This window comes from Rhamphochromis longiceps, linkage group LG20 (genome assembly GCF_057381845.1).
Source record: "Rhamphochromis longiceps isolate RC_006_pf linkage group LG20, R_longiceps_female_GT1.1, whole genome shotgun sequence".
In the NCBI taxonomy this organism is placed as follows: Eukaryota; Metazoa; Chordata; class Actinopteri; order Cichliformes; family Cichlidae; genus Rhamphochromis; species Rhamphochromis longiceps.
Window position 1 is genome coordinate 23,694,955 of NC_140576.1, and position 20,090 is coordinate 23,715,044.

The 20,090-nt window shown below is 39.5% G+C and overlaps 1 protein-coding gene across 2 annotated transcripts; it reads left to right on the plus strand.

The window, feature by feature from the left end:
• The first annotated feature begins 925 nt into the window (after window positions 1-925).
• bltp3a (bridge-like lipid transfer protein family member 3A) lies at window positions 926-20,085 on the plus strand. Of its 2 annotated transcripts, XM_085393085.1 has the most exons (21): window positions 926-1,138; window positions 3,739-3,901; window positions 5,214-5,252; window positions 5,505-5,596; window positions 5,679-5,868; window positions 6,231-6,371; window positions 6,502-6,672; window positions 6,895-7,075; window positions 7,235-7,321; window positions 11,150-11,320; window positions 11,706-11,845; window positions 12,665-12,806; window positions 12,941-13,134; window positions 13,260-14,455; window positions 14,560-14,720; window positions 14,804-14,943; window positions 15,037-15,187; window positions 16,401-16,666; window positions 16,820-16,928; window positions 17,101-17,186; window positions 17,478-20,085. In XM_085393085.1, exons 1-21 carry the CDS (start codon window positions 1,095-1,097, stop codon window positions 17,592-17,594), a joined length of 3,981 nt encoding a protein of 1,326 aa, XP_085249211.1. In that variant the 5' UTR covers window positions 926-1,094; the 3' UTR covers window positions 17,595-20,085. The 2 variants fall into 2 exon arrangements, with proteins under 2 accessions (XP_085249211.1, XP_085249212.1); XM_085393086.1 differs by lacking the exon at window positions 3,739-3,901.
• The last annotated feature ends 5 nt before the right edge of the window (window positions 20,086-20,090 follow it).

Consider the following 20,090-nt stretch of genomic DNA (forward strand, 5'->3'; position numbering starts at 1 on the left):
ACTGTAAAATAAACACCTGTAGACAAAAACAAAAAAACCAAAACACCCCCCCGCCCCGCAAGCAAACAGCACACTGTAGATCGTATTTTGTACAAAGGAACAATGTCAATATTGAAATATAACCCAGCTCCAATTTCCATGTAAATAGTCTTTTACAAATATAACACAATTTTAAATGAGTGTTTCCCAAAGTTCCACTGGGGCTACTGTTGAACGCAAGGGGATGGATACATATCTGATGGTGCCGTGGGTGGTGCCATACAACTGTTTTAGAAGACAAGAGGACAAAGAAATGACTAAATTTAATTTGACAGTGAAATGAGGAAGTCGGGGACCAGTCCTCATATTACCTAACACCCAATGTGCCTTGTATTACTTTGCCTTATTTGTGCATATCAGTAAGCTGTCAGGAAAAACATTATGACATTTCCCAGTAGAAAAGCACTGTTATCACAGTGGTCTTGTTGAAAGGAAAGAGAGCCATTGTTTAGGTACAAGATAAAAATGCAATATCCACTGTAATAGTTGTACGAGGTCATATCCTTCAGTATTAACATTCTGCCTAGTTGAAGTTTTGTTTTAAAATATATATGCAGTTACTATAATGCCATATTTTTAAATGATTTTTTTAAACTTCAAAATCTGTGTTTAAAGGTTTTAAATATATATGAATACATATAAAATGTAAGCTTATGTGTTAACAAGTAACACATAACGTCAAAGCAATACCAGTCGCTCACTGTGATATTTATTTCTAGTTTAATTCAATATTTTGTGGGATCGTTCAGCCTCAGTTCAAAGCCACTTGTCTTCCCACTTCCCTTGAATATCCAGCAGAGGGCAGCATTGTGTCTTTGGCGCAGGTTGCGATTTCTCGTTAAAGTTGTTTTTAGTGCGCGTGCGTGTGAGAGAAAAGGAGGTTAGCTTCTGTGCGGTGTTTAGCGGCTAGCCTGTGCTGTGTCGTGCTGTGCCAGCAGCGGCTAAGAAGATGCACACAGCTAGTGCTGTGTACAATATAGAGGTGCCTGCGAGCTAACATATGTTTAAATATGTAGGAAAACTGCCGACACCTTTCGACACTAACGCTCGCAGAAATGGCTGGGATTATTAAAAAGCAAATCCTGAAACATTTGTCAAGGTAAGTGTCAGGTTCGGGTTAGTGTTAGCCAGTTAGCCCAGCTGTATTGTTGCAACGTTACTGCTCACAACCACAGCAAAGGTTAGTTGGCTGCGATTTATCATCTGCATGTAGTCAGAGTAATTTGATGTCCACGTTGGTTTAGTGCTCCACATTGAAGCAGCGACTTGCAAATAACGGTTAGAAAGTGTAAAGAGGCAGTGAACGACACAGGATGCCAATCTACTTTCCCAATCATGTGTATGTTATTTACAGGGTTATAGACTACATACTGCCTTGCTTTTTAAACGGTTATGTCCATGCTATAGCGTTCACTGGGGTGAAAATATAATGGTAACACAGATTTGACAAAATTCACTCGATCTACAGTTAATGAATGTCTGTATTTTATTCATACAGGGGTCAGGAATGAGGTTTTGACAGTTATTTAAAAGAAAAAAATTCATATTGAATGGGTTTATTGTCAGTGCATGAATAAATCTCATCTTCACGGCATAAAAAGCATGGGAAAGGGAAAGCAAAGCTCTAAATCGGCAATGTTATGGTGGAAGTACACGTCATTTTATCTATCTTTGTCCTGCAGACATATTTATCAGGATGATAAAAAGCATGTCTGTCCTAAGCCGTAATAAATGAATGAATTGTTGTTATCAGTCCATGTTTGCTATTAGAGTTGTCAGGAATATCCCTGTCTCAGACGTCACCTTATTTTCAGACTTAATAACAATGTATTCTTTACATCTGACCTGATTATACTTCCTCAGGAGACAGCCTCCGATTTTGTGATGCACAGTCAACTTTTTTTAGGTGGTGGTGTTGGAGAATGTGTTCTCAGCTATTGCTTAACAACTGCTTACAGTTGTTAAGAAATGAATTTGGGTGGGAGAGCAATGAAGAAATGTGTATAAAAGGTCTCAAAAGCTAAATGGGATAAAGAGTAAAGTTGATGAGCCTGGACAGTGGATGTCTGCTCAGTTAGAGGCTTTGCATTTGACTAACAGCTATTCTCCTTGTTGTTGTCTCTGTCACTAAACAATTAAAGCAAAATTTGCAGAAGAAAGAAGAGTGGACATCAAAGGTTGACATGCAAGCACATTCTCAGCTTGCCATAGCTTGTTCTATGATAGCAAATGATCCAATCATCTCTTCAATTTCATCTTTTCATCCTGCTGTTGATATAAATCACTTAAAACCTCAAAGTGCAGTCTGCTGGACAGTGGTGGCCCATGGGAACGTTATATGCTCCCTGCAATCACGAAAATAAGGCACTTCTGTACATTTCATCCATAGTCATCAGTTTCAGACTATTTTGTTGTAGCCATGAAAGCAGACTAAACCATCTGAATATTAACAAATACAGCTGGTGTCAAGAAGTGTAAAAGCCACTTAACTAATAATTAAAAAGCCATAAATGGGAAAAGGCAATTACTAACACAAACCACTATTTGCTAAATGTGTTTGCTTTGTGCATCTCTTAACTAACAGTTGTCAACACTTTGAAAACCCATGTTGTAAAGCATTTTCAATGTTTTTTTCTGTAGTTCACTAAGATTTTTAATTTTTCCTTGTGAGTATCTGACTCAGTAAAGCACTTATCCTGTAACATCGTGGTCATTTCATAAATGGTCAAATCATATTCTGCTTACTTTGCATTCAAGGTAATGACAAGAAGTTAAACATGCATAACAAGCATATAATTGATTAAACTTGACTTCCTCAGCCAGATTGAAGTTAACCATTTAGTTAACTGTGAACTACATTGTTTATTGTTTAACCAATTTAGTATTCTGTAACTGTACAGCTAAGCAGTTGGGCTTTTGGATAAGTATGAACAACCCTGAAGAACTTTGGACTGTCATTTCAAAGTTGTATTGTATTTTCAGCCATATGAAGTAGGTGTACGCCCCAGGCTTGACTCACTGATGTCTGTTGGGGTTAATGTGAAAAGCAGCAGAGCGGGTTTTTTCTGCAATAGATAATGAGCCATTATTTTGTTGCTTCATATAAAAAAGAAGCTGGAGCTCACTGGCTTCTCACGTTTATCAGGAAAAGCATGTTATCAGATGATGCTAAGTTTTATAGTTTAAAGAACATCCTGAACTGTGAGCTACAATCTGTAGCTCTAATCAAATGACACTTAATCCTCATTTTAAGCAATGTCTCACAGCTGATAATTGAAACGTCACACACATTTTTCAGAGTGGTGTTTCAGCCATGTAATGTAGGTGGAAAAAACCCAAAAACAAATCAATATTCCAGTTTTCTGCTATTTCTGCTACATTTACCCTGAGTTGGTTGAATTTTTATTCCTGGCTTTTGGAGCTTGCTACCTTAGACCCTTTGAAGAGGGTGCTCTAGATGGGAGTGCAGCTGGAGGATTTTATTAAGAATGCTGGTGCCTCTCAGGATGAGTCATCCAGTTGCACTACTTCAAAAGCATCTTGCCTCCATATTTGCATTATTCAATTTGAGGTATTTCTGTCTCACAGATCATCAGTGGCATATGCTGGTGTTTCCTAGATGTATCGTATTTAAACTTTTTCCAGTTTTATTCTGTATGTATTCACTCTGAAACATTATATTTGAACTGGTTTGTTTAGGTTTACGAAGAATCTGTCCCCGGACAAAATCAATCTGAGTACTCTAAAGGGGGAGGGGCAGTTGTCCAACCTCGAGCTTGATGAAGAGGTTCTGCAGAACATGCTTGACCTGCCTACATGGCTGGCTGTAACCCGGGTCTACTGCAACAAGGCTGCCATCAGGGTATGTTAATATTGATCCCTGTAAATGGTCTAACAGTTGATGTGCTTTTCAAAGAAGACTATAGAAGAACAAACCTGTCACACATCGGATACGTACATCATGTGTTTGTCTCATAGTTCTTTTTTTTTTTAATTCAACAAAAGTATATGGTGTTTATTAGTGTCTCAGAAATAGATTTTACCATTCATAGTCCACTGAATCTTAGAGGAAATGAGCAGTGGCAGAACCACAAAGATGAGCACTACTAGAGGCACTGCTGTGAATGTTGTGACCCTTCAAACCATTACTGTTTGTTGATAATAGACAGGCAAGCCATGATTCACAGGGACACCAAAGCCTGCAGGCTAGAGTGATCCTGAGATACAGTAGCTAGTGTATATTTAGCTCTCAGGATGTCGGATTTGTATTTCCAAAAAATCCAAACAACCTTCAAGTGGAATGGCAGTTTCTCTTGAAAAATCTTATCTTATCTGAAATATCTTAACACATATTTTAAAAAATTACTTATTGAATGCCTTTGCAAATAAATATTTACAATGAGCTCACCCAGCTGACTCTGGGTGATAACATCTCTTTTCCTCAGCTATTTGCTGACATTTACTTATTTAGTTTTATCAAATTGTCTTACTGTTTTCAAAAATGCACCAGACCCAACCTTGCAGCCCACACAAATATGAAGAATGTCTGCACCATTGAGCAAAGAATTATTATCAGGTTACTGTTTTTAATCAGCTTTGCTTTTGGTATGACTCTCTGGAATAACGGATGATTGATCTGTTAGTCACCTCTGTTAGTTACTAACTGCATTTGTTAGATGCCATAAATTGTTGTACAGACATTCATGGTCCCCAAAGGATGGACCTTGTTGCGTGTGGTGATTTCCTCAGTTCTTCTGTAGGGTCACTGTTAGGATCACTAACAGGTCAGCATGTTGCTTTGTTCAGTATGTCAGTATATGACCACATCTATTGACATTCCTATAAATATTGGCCTTCTTTATTTTGAGTGCTACTTACCAAATGTCAGCAGCAGCCTAACACACCATATGCTTGTCTGCTATCTGTTGCCTGTGACATGTAGCACTTCAGTTACCATGCTAGACAGAGATGATGCTTAGAACTATTTCTAGTACTACTGTTTCCCAGTTAATTTGTTGTGCAGAAATATTACAGCGTGTCAGTTTTGGTCACAGCTGCTGTGTCATAATGTGTGAGCTTGCTTCTCACTATGTGCTTGTGAATGACAAAAACACAGAATGCTGCGGCAAGTGCTTGTGACTGACACTGTTGACCCTGCTGTCCTGTCTTTTCAGATACAATGGACAAAGTTGAAAACAAGCCCCATCTGCCTGGTAAGAATTGTGTTATTTTGGTCCTTATTCAGAGCTCATGCACATTTCTGCAACATTTAGCTTCCTTCTCATATTTAATCCAAAATAACCTTACTCTAGGAAGACACTAGCAATATCCTGTTTTGCTATTGTACTGTTTATTTGACTGATAAGCATATAAAGATTATTATATTTATATGCTCAATTTTGGCTGCATCTCTAATTTGCTTGCTGAATTGTATTCTGACTGTTTGTGTCTCCTCTTATGTTTAGTTCTTAGACAAGGTCGAGGTAGAGATGAGGACATGTGAAGAACCTCGACCACCCAATGGCCCTTCTCCCATAGCTATAACAGCAGGCCAGAGGTAAGCTTTCACAAATTCTGTGCTAAAGAAACATTTTTGTTTTGTAATACTGTACTGCATCCCATGTCGTGTGTATTTACAGCGAGTATGGCTTTGCTGAAAAAGTAGTAGAGGGCATGTCTGTTAGGATCAACTCAATTACCATCAAGGTCCAGGCTAAGGCCTTCCACGCGTCCTTTGAGCTCTGGCAGCTACAAGGCAACAGCCTGAACCCCAAATGGCAACGTAGTGATCTTCGCTACACCCGGATCACTGATCCAAAGAGAGGAGAGGTACTTTATACACACAAACGCTTTCATTTTCCTCCCGACACAGCTTCAGCACGATCCATTTTAGTCGTGTAATGTATTACTGAAAATAATGATCCACCACAGAAATCGTGTTTGCTCATTAAGCCTGCTGTAAATGACTTCTGTGGTGTGTAATCAAGTCACATGGTCTGGTCTTTGGTAGCTGCAGACTATTTTGGGATAAACAGCCTTTTAGAATGAGTTTGTAATCCAGTTAAAAGCAAATGTCTGTTCCCTTTTCTCTTTGGTAACAATCATTCAAAATAACCATCACAACAAGTCTCGCATTGTTTATTTTATTTGGTTATAGTTTGATGGGTTTATATGTATATTTTCCCATTCAGGTGCTGACATTCAAAGAAATTAACTGGCAAACTCTACGTATTGAGGCAGATGCCATTGAGAGCGATGACCAAGACCTAAGTAGCACCCCTTTAAGGCTCATCACCAACCAGGGGCGCATTCGCATTGCTCTTAAACGCAGGGTAAGATTGTAGTTGAGCCTTCATCTGCTTTTCTCACAGAGAACTGGTTTCAGATCAGAAACATTAAACCATCAATTAAAAAAAATAATAAAAAAATAAAATGTCCTTATGTCGTCATTGTTCTGCCCAGATAAAGGACTGTAATGTGCTGGCGTCAAAGCTGCTTTTCATTCTGGACGACCTGTTGTGGGTGCTGACAGACACTCAGCTCAAAGCCATCATCCATTATGCCAAATCTCTCAGTGAAGCAATGGAGAAATCTACACAGCAGAGGAAAAGCATGGCTGCCGAATCCTTGCAGGTCTTTCCTTACTTTTTTTCTGCGTATAGTGTAAATCATTAAAAAATAATTCCAATTTTTAAATCTGTGGATATAGTAATTCAGCAAGTTATGTTACAACAACAACAGAAAAGAAACATTCACTGATATTTGATAAAACTTACTTTTGTAAGACATTTTTTCCCAGTTTTGTTAAATCATCATGTTGGTCATTTTAAATGTGTTGCCTCTTCTGTGGTTTAGACTGCCCCACCGTCTCCCAGCCTCCAGAGTCTGTGGACAGAACCCCAACCGGCTCCCACAGGCACCCCCAGCAACATCAGCCAATACTTTGATCTCTTTGATGTCAAAGAGTCTTCTTACCACACCTTCATCTCACGCTTGGACTTACACATATGCAATGACAGTTCTTCAATGGATGAAGGTTAGAAGGAAGTGTCTTACCATGTGCTGCTGTCTTGTAACTAAGTTTTTCTGTGTTGTCTGCACATGGTAATCACTTAAATATATGAAATTGTTCAGCATTTGAAGAGTAATTGCTGTCAGGCTGGTTTTAAAACTCTTGTCATGTGATATTACATAGATGAGCCTCCCCCACCAGGCTTGCAGGGTGCCATGCAGCTGACCTTCAGGAAGCTAGGTTTTGACTACTATCCCGTCCACAGACCTGGTGAGTGTGACTGATTCTTTGACTCATTTAGCTGCAGTTTACCCTGAGGCTCTGTGCTCCTCCCACTAAAGCCACAGCATTCATTTGGGACTAGCTCTTAGGAGGATTACTGTTCAAGCAGACTAATGGCATGGGAGACTGTTCTCAGTGCTGTTCCTCTGTGGAATTACTGAAATGTTGAATGTAGAACAGCAGTCACCCTTGGAGCTCATTATAGTAAATAAACCTCTTAAAAAGGATCTTAAAAAAGAAAATCTGTGTCATTAAGAATTATACCTGTTTGAAGTAAATATAAGAAGATATCAACATTAACACAGTGCATGATTATGAAAGATGAGCAGATGTGTGCACATAGTGTGTATTTATACTGTACAGCGTGTGAACACTGACTTTGAAAAGTATTGACTCCTTTACTTTTTGAATTGTAGATTTAAACCAAGTAAACATCTCTGTTGTGTTAGGATTCATTTAAACTGATACATTATGGAAAAATTGCAGTCTCTTAAAAAGTTGTGTTTAAGTCATAAATGCATAAATTTCAAATTTCCTTCACACTTTTTAGCCCCACTAACTGTGTAGCTCTGGCTGACGATAATTCAGCCCACCAGTTTAATATATACTGAAAGTACACTGAGCAGTGTTATTGTTTGCCTACTGGTGGTGGTCAGAGGGCCCGGTGGCACCAGTGTTCGGCAGCCTCGCCTCTGTCAGTGCGCCCCAGGGCAGCTGTGGCTACAATGTAGCTTACCATCGCCAGTGTGTGAATGTGTGTGTGAATGGGTGAATGACTGAATGTAGTGTGAAGCGCTTTGGGGTCCTTAGGGACTAGAAAAGCACTATACAAATGCAGGCCATTTATTTTAGCATAGGTTAGAAGGTCTTATAATGACTTTTCCACTGGAACCACAATTAGTTTTACATTTGTGGCTTTGGTTGTGTGTACTCTCCAAAGCTGTTTGATTATCACTGCAAGAAAGTGCAGTGACCGAATGAACCATAATGAGTTTTGGGCTACAAAAAACATAGAATGAAGCCCAGCTGTAAAATTACACCAGTGTTAGCTTGGCACTTACAAGCTTGGTGATGCAGAAAATATATAAATGTTTATGTCCTTGGTTCTAGTCTGCTGCTAAGTTTTTATCATCATCATCACTTGATAGCATCTCTTACTAAAGAAGGCAGCACTCAAAACTGGGTTTCACAGCTCGGTGTTGTAACCACTGCCGTGATAACAAATATCTTTGACTGGAGTTTTATGTTGTGTCACTCCAGCTGTCACAAAGAAACACTGGCACAGCAGCACCAACCACAGCCAAAATGAATGCATCTTATAAGACATCATTTTATCTGATTTGCTGAAGCCACATGTTCCTCCTCGCTCGCTCCGTTCAGCTGAGCAGCTGCTGCTGTCGGTCCCTAAGTCGCGGCTGAAATGCAGAGGAGACCGTGCCTTTTCAATTGCGGCTCCGATGCTCTGGAATAGGGATGGGTATCGTTTAGGTTTTATCCGATACCGGTGCCAAATCGGTACTTTTGAAACGGTGCCGGTGCTCAAACGGTGCTCAAACCGGTGCTTAAAGAATGGAGAACACAAAATTGATCCAAAAACCTCTCATGTTCAGCTGTTTTTTGTAAAAATATAACAATGTTAGCCTTTTCTGCAGCTATGGGGCATATATGGTATCACTCTTGGCTGGAAGCAGTGCTTAAACAATGGAAAAAACACAAACTTTGTCCTAAACCTCTCATGTTTAACTGTTTTCCACTTTTTCTTTGGTCATTTTAGTCTTTTTAGCCAGGGTGAAGGGAGCATCTGCCATCAAACAAGAGGACAGCCGCATGTAGCTATGATGATGTTTGCTAGTTCACCTTACATGCATTAATGTAATAACGTGGTTAGCCTACTCAACGTAAATTAGCTACTCACGCAGAGAAGAACGGCTGCTGCCACCATCATCCGTCATCATTTCTGCTACACTGGCAGGGCTAGGGGCCAGGACTCTCCTCTTCGTGTTTTTGGGGGATGTTGCATAACAGGCAACCCACCCGCAGTAGATGTGCTCGGTGTGAGGTCTCGCAGCAAGCTATCAAATACGGCGCATTTCTGGGCTTTTAAAAAAAACGCTATGCGTCACCAGGTGTTTCATCGGATTTGAGGTGTTACCTCCTTTGACAGTATCACAGTATCAGCTTAAAGCACTTGTTGCAGGCTGCTGAGTTTGCATATTTTGCTGTGAAGTACAGCCAGACTTTGACCGCTTCGCCTTGGACATTTTTAATCTGTAGCTCTGCTCTAAAAGAACGTACGTACCTGGGCCCGCCTACTATCCTCGGAAACGTAAAATGATTGGCTAGAATCTAAAGTGTATCACAGCTCAGGAAAAAAAAAGCACCGAAATAAAGCACCGAAATAAAGCACCGAAATGTGCGCTGCTTTTCGGTCTGGTTACTACCGTTTATGTCAGAACCGGTGCCATCATGGCACCGGACACCGGTACCCATCCCTACTCTGGAATAACCTTCCCCTCCAAATTAGACAAGCGTCATCAGTGCAGGTCTTTAAGTCCAGATTGAAAACCTATTTTTATTCCCTGGCTTTTAACTCTGTAGGAAACTGACTCCTTCTTATTTATTTTATTGTATGTAATGATTTTATGGTATTTTTAATTTGGTAGTTGTTTTGATCTGTGTTGTTCAGCACTTTGGTCTGCCTGGTGTGTTCTTAAAGTGCTATACAAATAAACGATGATGATGATGATGATGATGAAGACAAACAAAGTTTATTAAAAAGCAGTAAAATTAAATCCTCGTTTAAGTTGGGGTATTTGGTGGCCTATAATCAAAAAATCCAAAACCCTTCCCTTTGTTTAGAAGTCTTTTATCTGTCATGTGGTCAATCCCAAAGGTTTGTAATGTAGCTGGACTACTGTTATTGAAGTCAAGTCATTTAGTACTTGACTTCTAGAAAAGATCCAGTGTGTTCTTGAATGTTTAACGCCTCGATGAAGGCTTGTATGCAGAAACACAGCAGAGTTTTTATAGGTTAAACATGGCCATGCCATGAAAATAAAGGCATTTTAAATTTTATATAAAAAATAAGAGCCTTGGACCTCTTTGATTTCGATTGAGAGTCTTCTGACTTTCCATGTAATGCAACCAGAAGATCAAACTAAAAATAAATAAATAAAATACATTGATTGTATCTTATTTGTCTAATACATTCTTTTGTCATTATGTACTTACAGTATAAAACATGTGACATTCCCACCAGCTACTGCTGAACGTATCATATGTCTAGGGTTTTTTATCACTGTTGGAATGCTGATACGCCAGGGTGATGGCCATTATACCTGTTTAACATCATGATGTTTGTATTCACGTTGTGTCATTTCTGACGTTACCATTTCATCACTTTACAGCCTCACAGAGCAGGAACAGTTTACATGCAAAATATATCATTGAAATCTTTATGTAGTATAAATAATATCATGAAAACGTACATTAAAGGTTAAAATGTATATAAATACGTTACTTATTTTAGATTCTTAGATTTCAGCTTTAATGGTTTCTCTGGATTTTCTTTGCTTGTTTGTTTGTTTGTTTGTTTAAAAAAAAAGACCTTTATGGCATGCTGTATTGTTTTCTACACTCTACTATTGAAAATAATGACCTTGTCTTTTTTGTTGTTGTTGATCTATATTTTTTCTGATATGCATCATTGTTTTGTGTAGCTATTTACATAGTAAAACAAATTTTAATCTCTAAAACTAGTTTAACTGTAGCATGACTGCTGAATCACAACTGCCTCTTGTTGCTATTCTTGCACAGCTGATGGGTGTCGACACTGGGAACGTCACAGTGGAGCCATGGAGGCCCACGCACAGTGGGCCGGGAAACTACTGCAAGAGTATCAGAGAAGAGTTGAAGCTTCAGGGATCCCTGGACCACATACTGAAATTCCCCAGTCAGCCAAGGATTCCCCTGCAAAAACAGCACAAGGTATGAGTTATACTTGAGGTACTGCTTATCTTGGTAAAGTTCTTTAACTTTAGTTTAGATTGAGCTCTAAATAAAGATAAAAACTTTATAGATGGAGTGAAAAGTCAGTGCTGATGATATTAGCAACAGTCATCTTATAAAACAACTTCATGTCAAGGTTCACTTAATAGCTTTTAATAGATATATATATGACTGCGTAACATTATTCATGCACACCGGTAGATTAATTACTTGTTTACCTCCTTCATCACAACGGCCTACTATAAATTATTATTAAAAGATATTATGGTGACCATTCACCAAAAAAATAACACATTTTAGGTCACAAATTCTTATGGAGAACTCTATTTTAGCTTGCAACTGAGCATTTAGTCATATATTTCAGATGGACAGCCAAGTCCCAAGTTAAACTCGTCTGAAAAAGAGCAGGCAGCCAGCAAGACTTCAGCTGCTTCGGGATCATCACTGAAGAGGCTGCGATCTAGCTGCGTGGTGATCAGGATGGATGATGTTGACATTCACCAGGCAAGTTTTTATCATTGTCTCATTTGATTTACTTGCTCTAACAGAAGCCTTACTCTTCTTACTAATTCCCTAATCCTAAGTAGAAGCAGTCGGGCCTTGCAGTTGGTTCAAACCGCAAAAGGTTCTGGCCAGTTTGTAGTCTTGGAGTCACGTGCTTGGCAGGGCTTATAGAGGAACCAAATGTCTCTTTCACACCAGCCACATGACATGGTCAATCTAAAATATTGGTACGTCAGCTCAGGGCGTCAGGTTGCTTTCTTGAACTTTGGTAATAGATAAGATAGTGATATAATTGCAATGATGACTATTACTGCATCAATATGATCGTTAGTGTGATAGGCAAAACGATTAATGAAATGTGGGTAGAATACCTCAGCACCAACACAAAAATCCCATCACATACATGTGACTTCTTTTGTCAGCTGTAATGCCACTCATTTGGAACAGAGAAAACCCCTTGCCACTTTGAAATACTCAGTCATGCTTGTTCTGCATTTTCACTTCAGATATTCTACACTTTTCATCGTGAAAGAAAATATCCAGGGTTATTTTAGTTCAAGGCACTTGTAGTTCCTCATTTTTAGAGCAAGAGACACCCAGGGGAAACTGTGTAAATGTTTGGTGTTTAGTTTAAATTTGGGACAGGAAATCATTTGATGTTCAGACTCAGGTGGTTTAGTTCTGTTTTCTTAAACCTCCCTCTACATCTGGCTAGTAATTCAGAATCTTTTGCTTCTTAATATATTTCAAATAAGGCAATTTAGTCAAAATATAAATCCATCAATACTTCCAATAATACTTTTTTTTCTTAACATTTAGGTGTCTACAAGAGGCCGACAAAACAAAAAGACCCAGTCTTTGTTATCCTGTAACCGTAAAGCGCTGCATTTACCAGACAACATACCAGCAGTTCATCTGCAGTTTACTGAATACTACTTTCCTGACAATCCCAATCTACCAGGTATTTATTTATTTTTTTTTCATTAATATCACAGAAGGATTACTTCATTTTATGTGTATTGTATTCAATAATGCTGGTTTAATTTCTGTCTAATTCTGGATGTGTCTGGACTTCCCATATTTTCCTCCTTGCAGTGCCCACCTCAAACCTGTATGCCCAGTTAAACAGCCTCCAGCTTTGTGTTGACCCAGCTAGTGTGTTATGGATTAATTTGTTCACCAGGGGTCTCCTACACACCCTGGACCAGGTCAAAGCCTTCTACCATTTACAAGACAGTAACAAGTCTGATGAACACGTAGACATCCGCATGGATGCAGCTCAACTTAAGGTGAATACTCAACTGATTATAGTGTACTAATATTTTCTGGTTTTGGTCTTTTTTGTTACCAATCTTCGTTGTATTTTGTATAGAATTTTGAGCCAGTAATTTTCTGTTTATTTATATTTTTATAGCTGATAATACCCTTGGATTCATCCATACTGGACCATCCAGAACGTCCTCAGTCTCTTTCTGTCACTATACCCCAGATCATTCTCAGCAACACCCGCCACTGCCCTCATGGGTCTAATGTGGACCTCGATACTACATGTGAAAAGTTTGCCAGCTGCACCTTCTTCCAGTCCACACCACCTTGCCCTTACCCCAGAGACCTGAGTGCCTTCCACCCCATTCCTTCCATCTTCCTTCAGCATGCTCAAGAGATGGAGCCCCAGCCTCTGGACAGAAAGCAGCTGCGATCCCAGGACATGTGGTCTCTCAGTCTGTCCCATGTTACATTAGGCTTTGATGGAGCACGGCGATTCCCCAAAGGCAAAACTCAGCCTTTTGTTGAGCCCTTTGCCATGTCTGTGTGGATGTGTCAGCCATGTGCCTTTAAAAGCAGTTCATTGTCTTCCTCCTCCAGTCCCAGCAAAACCCATCAGCTTTCTTCAGAGCAGGAGCCTCATCAGCAAGAGGCTACGCTTGCTTCGGTCCATTTCCTGGCCCACACAATCACACCAGTGAAGATGTGGCTCAACCACTATCAGTACGTTGCACTGCTCAGGATGAAAGATGCAATGGCTCGCTTGGGAGCAGAGTTGGGCCGGGATATACGAGATGTTAAGCAGGCTCATGACCAGAAGACAAAAATGGCTACAGTTTGCCTTGCCCTTGTGGTGGACTCAGTGGAATTGGGTCTGCTTTTACCACCAGCCTGCACAGAGCCTGAAGAAGTCGTCCCCCACACTCCTGAAACAGACAGCCCCATAAGTGACTCTGACATCTCCCCATCTCATCACTCTGATGTTGTTCTTGAGGACAGTGGATTAGAAAATGGTATCTCCTCCATCAATACAGTTGGATTTGACCAGGATGAACAAGATGGAGGGGTGGAGGAGGCTTGTGAGGCTGTGGAGGAGGGTCCGGAGGCTCCTGTTCCCTCTCCTCCCCTCTCACCCGGACAGTCTGTAGTACTCTCCAGAGAACCGTCTACCTTCAGCCTTGAGGGAGAGCTGTCAAGCGCCATTAATGTCACCAAGGATGTGACCAAAGATGCCATTAGTGCCTCGCTGGACCTGACTAAAGGGGCATTTTCAATAACAAAAGATGCCTTTAGCATGTTGAGTCGTGGCTCGGGGATGAGCAAATTGTTCAGTCCACAGGCAAAGTAAGCGCTAGTACTCTCCTGCTTAATGCTGTTTTTTATGTCTGTGCACCTCATGTTTTTCATTGGATTTCCCTTAATCACAGATTGTGTCTGTATGTTCATAGGGAACAGGTTCAACGTTCAGAAGAGTCTCGTCAACAATCCATGAAGCCGTCTCCTTCCCAGCATTCCTTTGACAGTGCTATCTTGGATGGCAGCCTGCCTGATGAAAATCTTTCTGTGGATAGCGATATCAGTGACACTTTTGTTGTCCTCTTGGACTCAGGTGTTTAAATATTACCAAGATTCTACATACATTTCTCTGACATGCACAAGTGGCATCTACCATTACTTTGTTTCTTGTTCCAGAATCAGGAATGGAGTCCATGCGCCCTAACAGCACACCTGTTGGCAGTCGAGGCAGCCCAGCCCCAGGGACAGAGGGAGGCTCATCAGCTGATCTTAGCAGTTCCCTGTCCCAAAGTACAGAGGATGTCTCTCAGGACACGGTGGGTTATTGCGATCATATAACAAATTTCAGAAGTAGATTAAATTTGAATTTAATTTAGTTCAAATTTAACTTGTGATGTGCTGTTGTACAGTCCTCAGTGTTGTTGCTGATCCTGAGTGGAACATCTTGTACCATTGAGGTAAAGGGAGAAGACCAAGTTGTGGCTGTTGAAGCACAAACTCTTACCCCTGTACACATGGGTAATGTCAGACAGTCAGACGTGCTTGCTGGTGTCATTCAAAGTAAGCGATTATCTGTCATGCTGAAAAATAATTTTAGTCCCCTGTTCATCTATGCCATGGCCTCATTTAATGTTTACTCATGACATGCTTCTTTTCCTGTTTACTTGTTTGTGGGTTGATAATTATATTCAGAAAAAAACAAAATTATGTTTGATTCTTAGTGTGATTGGGCTTAAGAAAAATCAAAAATGAATAGGTTCTGTTTCTTTAATAGCTTTTTGGCTCATAAACAATCCTTCATAATGAACTCATAAAAACATACTTTATACAGGGACTGTATACAGTGCTGTGAAAAAGTGTTTGTCCCCTTCCGGATTTTTTTTTTAATATTAACCACATCAAACAATATATTAAACAAAGATAATCCAAGTAAATACAAAATGTTGTTTTGTATTTGATTTTTTAAAAAGTAAAATTACATTTTTAATTTAAATTTATTAATTACTCCAAGAATACTCAATTTTCATCCAGGAAGTCACAAAAGAACCCAGAACAGCTTAAGATCAATAAGAAAAAAACTGGCCCAAAATGGGATCTGTGGAAGATTTCCAAGGTCAAAGTCACTACTGAACAACAACAACAACAACAAAAAAACACAATGGCTTGTCTCACCTTTAGCAAAAAACATCTTGATGATGCCCAAAACCAAATACTCTGTGCATTGATGTTACAGACTGGATCTGGATGACTTGCCATAATTGATGGAAACATGAATTTTAAAAAAAAAGGTTTTAGAGTGGCCTAGTGCTTTGATATGACCTTAAATCTCCATTCATGCTCATAAATATTCCACTGTGGCTGTGAAAGACTCATTGTGAGTTATTGCAAATGTTTGATTACATTTCCCATTGTCAAGGGTGGCACAACCAGTTTTGTGGCACAAGGAGACAGTAAATTTTTCTCATAGGGCCAGGTGGATTTAGATACTTTTTCACTTAATACAGGAAATCCTCTTTTAAAAACTGCATTTTGTAGTTTCTCAGGTTTTCTCTAACATTAAAGGTTATTTATTCTGAAACGTGTATGACAAATATCCAGAAACCTAGAAGTTAGTAAGGAGGGTTTCACAGCACTGTATGCACATATTAGCTCAGCCTAAAATATTGAACTAGATTAGTTAATGTTGGGAGAGCATGCTGGAACCTGAGTTCTGTGTGCGTTCTCAGAATGGTTTACAAATGTACCTTTTTTTTTTTTTTCTTTTGTTATGCAGCACCAGTTTTGCCAGTCCAGAAGCAGAGTAGGGAGGGTAGCAGTGCCTCTCCAGCATTGTGCATGCGGGCGGAAATGGGTCCAGCTGCAGCTCGGCGCTCTGCTCTGGCTGAATCACTGGGCTTTCTGGATGTGAGAGTGCAAGACTGTCAGGCTGAGTTGTTAGCCTCAACAGTTACTAACATTGGTCCTTTCCTTGAAGACGAATTCAGCGTTGACGGTCAGCCAATGCAGTTGCACATGAGCAACGTCACCATCACGATGAAGGTAAGTGTCTTTCTGTCCTCGTGGCATGTGAAGTGTTTGCTTTGGATGTCGGTATCTGTTGAGTCACAAAAACTCCACTAAAATATTTTCAACGTTAACCTTTCAAAAGAACTTTTTTTTTAAATTAATTCATTAATTATTTTTTGTTTCAAGGATGATGGCCCCAGAATATACCCCACAGCCCCCCAACCTGTTCCAGCCACATTCATTGTAGATGAGCTGGTTCTCGAGCGTAGTGATGATGGCATCATGAGAGTCAGAGGTGAGCAAGAAAAGCACGCTTTTCAACGTGAATTTTGTTCACCATGATGAATTTTAGATTCTTGATCATGAACCTTGAAACCACAAAGACCCAGCTATAGAGTATCAGCTGTCACAGTTCGAAAGAAAGATGAACAGAAACTGATCATCACTATTTTCCTTTCTGGCTGCAGCTGGAGGCTCTAAAGCATTAGGAGATTTTCCAGAAACTGGTGGGGATAACCCTAACAACTCTTTCGCTGTTCAACAGCAGAGTGAGGTAATGTGTATATAATGATGTGTTGCTCTGTAATGTACTGCTTTCTGGGGCTCAAATTTGTGTGTGTGTGTGTGTATCTTTGACTTTTATTCATTTTTAGTGGGGTCAAGATATTTAAAACTCAGCTCAGTTAGATTAACTATTAATTTTTAAATACAGGTGTAAAACTAGTGCCCTCTTACTTACAGCGATGTCTTAAATGCACAGAGTTATGTAATGGTAGTGCTTTCAGAATCACGTATCAGCCCGCATGGTCTGTAGCTAACTAATCCATTAATCCTGTTGTTGCAGATACAACCACTGGAGTCACAGCTCTGTGAGGTACAGGCTGCACTTACTCAGGCTCTCAGAGAGAAAGAGCGCCTCCTGCTGGAAGTCAGGAAGTATGACCCCAAATTTACCCTCTGAACTTCATTGTGCTTGACTTCTGAATCTGTCGCTGCTGAAGAATGCTGATGGGATTGGTCAGGCTGAATGTTGGGAACCAGCATGACTCACTCATGTCTGGACATCAGACATGTCTCAAAAGAAGAGGAATCCAAGATGAGTGTTTGGATTACTTCCTTTGTTTTATTTATGAAATTACAAAAAAAAAAAGCCACTTATAACAATTACTGGATGGGGAAGTTGGTGAACTAACGGTCTAGATAATCCTCACTGCTGTAAACAGATCTTCTTCTGGTTATTTCTCATCCAAATAAGTGTGGACGGTAAACTTGTTGTGTGGTTTTAGTGTTTTGTCATGCAGCATGCAAAGGTACATATTATTAAGCTTTAATTCTCTCTAGTGAGTGCCAAAACCTCTTTTCACATGCACTGACACTGCCAGACAGCTGCTAGTTCATCTCAATACGTCACAAATGCATGCTGCCTGAACAGTGCTAATTTACATGTAGCTCATATACATACTGACAGTAAGAGAGCTAGACTTAGTAACGAAGATTACTTTTGTTAATTGTAAAGTAAACTTGTGGGGTTTTTTTCCCACTTGGTGGAAAATGTGTTTTGACAAGTAGGGAAAAAAGCACTTTAAAAGCAGGGGGGAAAAAAGCATACCTCCACTGCTTTCATGGCGAGCCTGATTCATTTCAAATTCCACCTGGTTATTTGATCAACAGGGGGGCATGGTTACGCATAGAGGCTGAATCATTCCCCAGTGTTATATGTATATATATATTTTTTTTAGTTGCAAAATGTTGATTATGCTTCTTTGGTACTGTGAAACGATGTGCTCTGTGGCTGAATGTCCAATGAAGGCAATGTGCCTTTCCCTTGACGGTAGAGAGGTTGCACACAAGGTTCAATTTATTGACCTGATTGGATTTGTCAGTCCAGTTCTCTGGCATAAAGACATCTGAGAATATACCAGCTAGCAATGGTATAATACCTGTGCTCTTTGTGTTTTGTAGCTTACCAGGAAACAACTCAGACTGATAGTGTTATTACTTCTGTACACTTGTATTGTGTGTAGTGATTTGACATCATAGACCTGACTTCATTTTGTGTGTTGTTTTACTGCCTGTGTTTTGTTTTTAAGCTTTGACTTATTACATTGTATTCAAGCCATATCAATCAAAGAAGGTGACATTTATAAGAACTATGGTACTGATAATGTAATGTATATTTGTCAGATTTACTACAACACTCATATTTAACTGTATTTAATCCTAATCTGCAGATATGATCTTTTCAGGCCAGTTGCAAGTTTAAATTTCTGTCCCTTCCCATTATCCACAAATCTGTTACATGGATTTGAAGCGATTGACTTGTTTATCCAAGACTGGTTGGGTAAACTTTTCATGAAGCTGTCAGTTATATTTTATCTAAAAGTGTCTTAATGTTAAATTAACGTTTTGTTATTTTGCCTTTTGGCAGGGGTTTAATGGTTGCACAGCTGTCACAGAAATCTTCCACTCACTTAAACTCATAACGGTCCTTCTGAGACCTCTGGTGGTGTTGACTTGCCAGCATACACTCCATTTAAAATGTTATTTATCATTTTAATTTTTTTAGAAAGTGCAAATTTACAATTTCAATTTGCACTTTAGCAAATTTACAGCCTGTGACCGACATTTTATGTTATTAAAGAGGAATGTTAGATGTCAAAGCAATAGACACTCAAGTTTATCCACAAACATGACAAAGAACCGTAACACTACACTTTTTTGATGTGGAGTTCTTTAGTTCACGGGGTGATCAATTACCTGTATAACTCAAAATATCCTCTATCTATACATGTAATAGAACATAGACTGCCTTTTAACCTCATTATCACTTAGAGATGTGATATTTCTCAGCTGTTGGTGTTTGCTTTTGCATGCCTGTAGTAGACGGATATATTGGTACGGAATTGAACGTGCCATGCTGGATGCATCATGTAGCTCTGAGGTTTACCCAGTTTCTTTCTCCTCAGTCAGGCTTCCATGTTTAGTAGCATTTTTGTTCCACAAAAAAAAAACAAACTGGTGCTTTAAGTTAAATCTGCTCATTACCTGTTACACCAGAGTTTATTTGCACTCCAGAGCAGGCCAGGGTTTCTATGTAAATCTAACTTTTTCCCAGTGTGCCATGCAGAAAGGAAGTGGACAAAGAGTGGTGTAAGATTCACTCCAGAGTGTGGTGTGCTCTCTCTAGATGCATGTGCTGAAGTGTTCTGTTGATTATACCTTGTGGATTACTTGCACCTGTGTGGTATAGTGGAGATTGCACTTGTTTTCATGTAAATCACTTCAAATGACTGGAGGAGTAATTGTGAAATCTTTCTAAGTGATGCAAATGTTTGGACACTTTTTTTGTGAGTTGTGTAGGATTAAATAGAATTTTATATTGTCTTCATCACTTAATTAAGACTAATTTTAAACTGGTTCTGTGAACCAAACGTAGTATGTAGAGATTAATTTAAGT

Excerpts from the sequence above, each read along its gene's own strand:
- bltp3a (XM_085393085.1), top strand. The coding sequence starts at position 1,095 with ATGGCTGGGATTATTAAAAAGCAAATCCTGAAACATTTGTCAAG. Across the intron at positions 12,807-12,940 it reads TGACAATCCCAATCTACCAG|TGCCCACCTCAAACCTGTAT; the intron begins GTATTTATTTAT and ends TCCTCCTTGCAG. Across the intron at positions 16,667-16,819 it reads ACGTCACCATCACGATGAAG|GATGATGGCCCCAGAATATA; the intron begins GTAAGTGTCTTT and ends TTTTGTTTCAAG.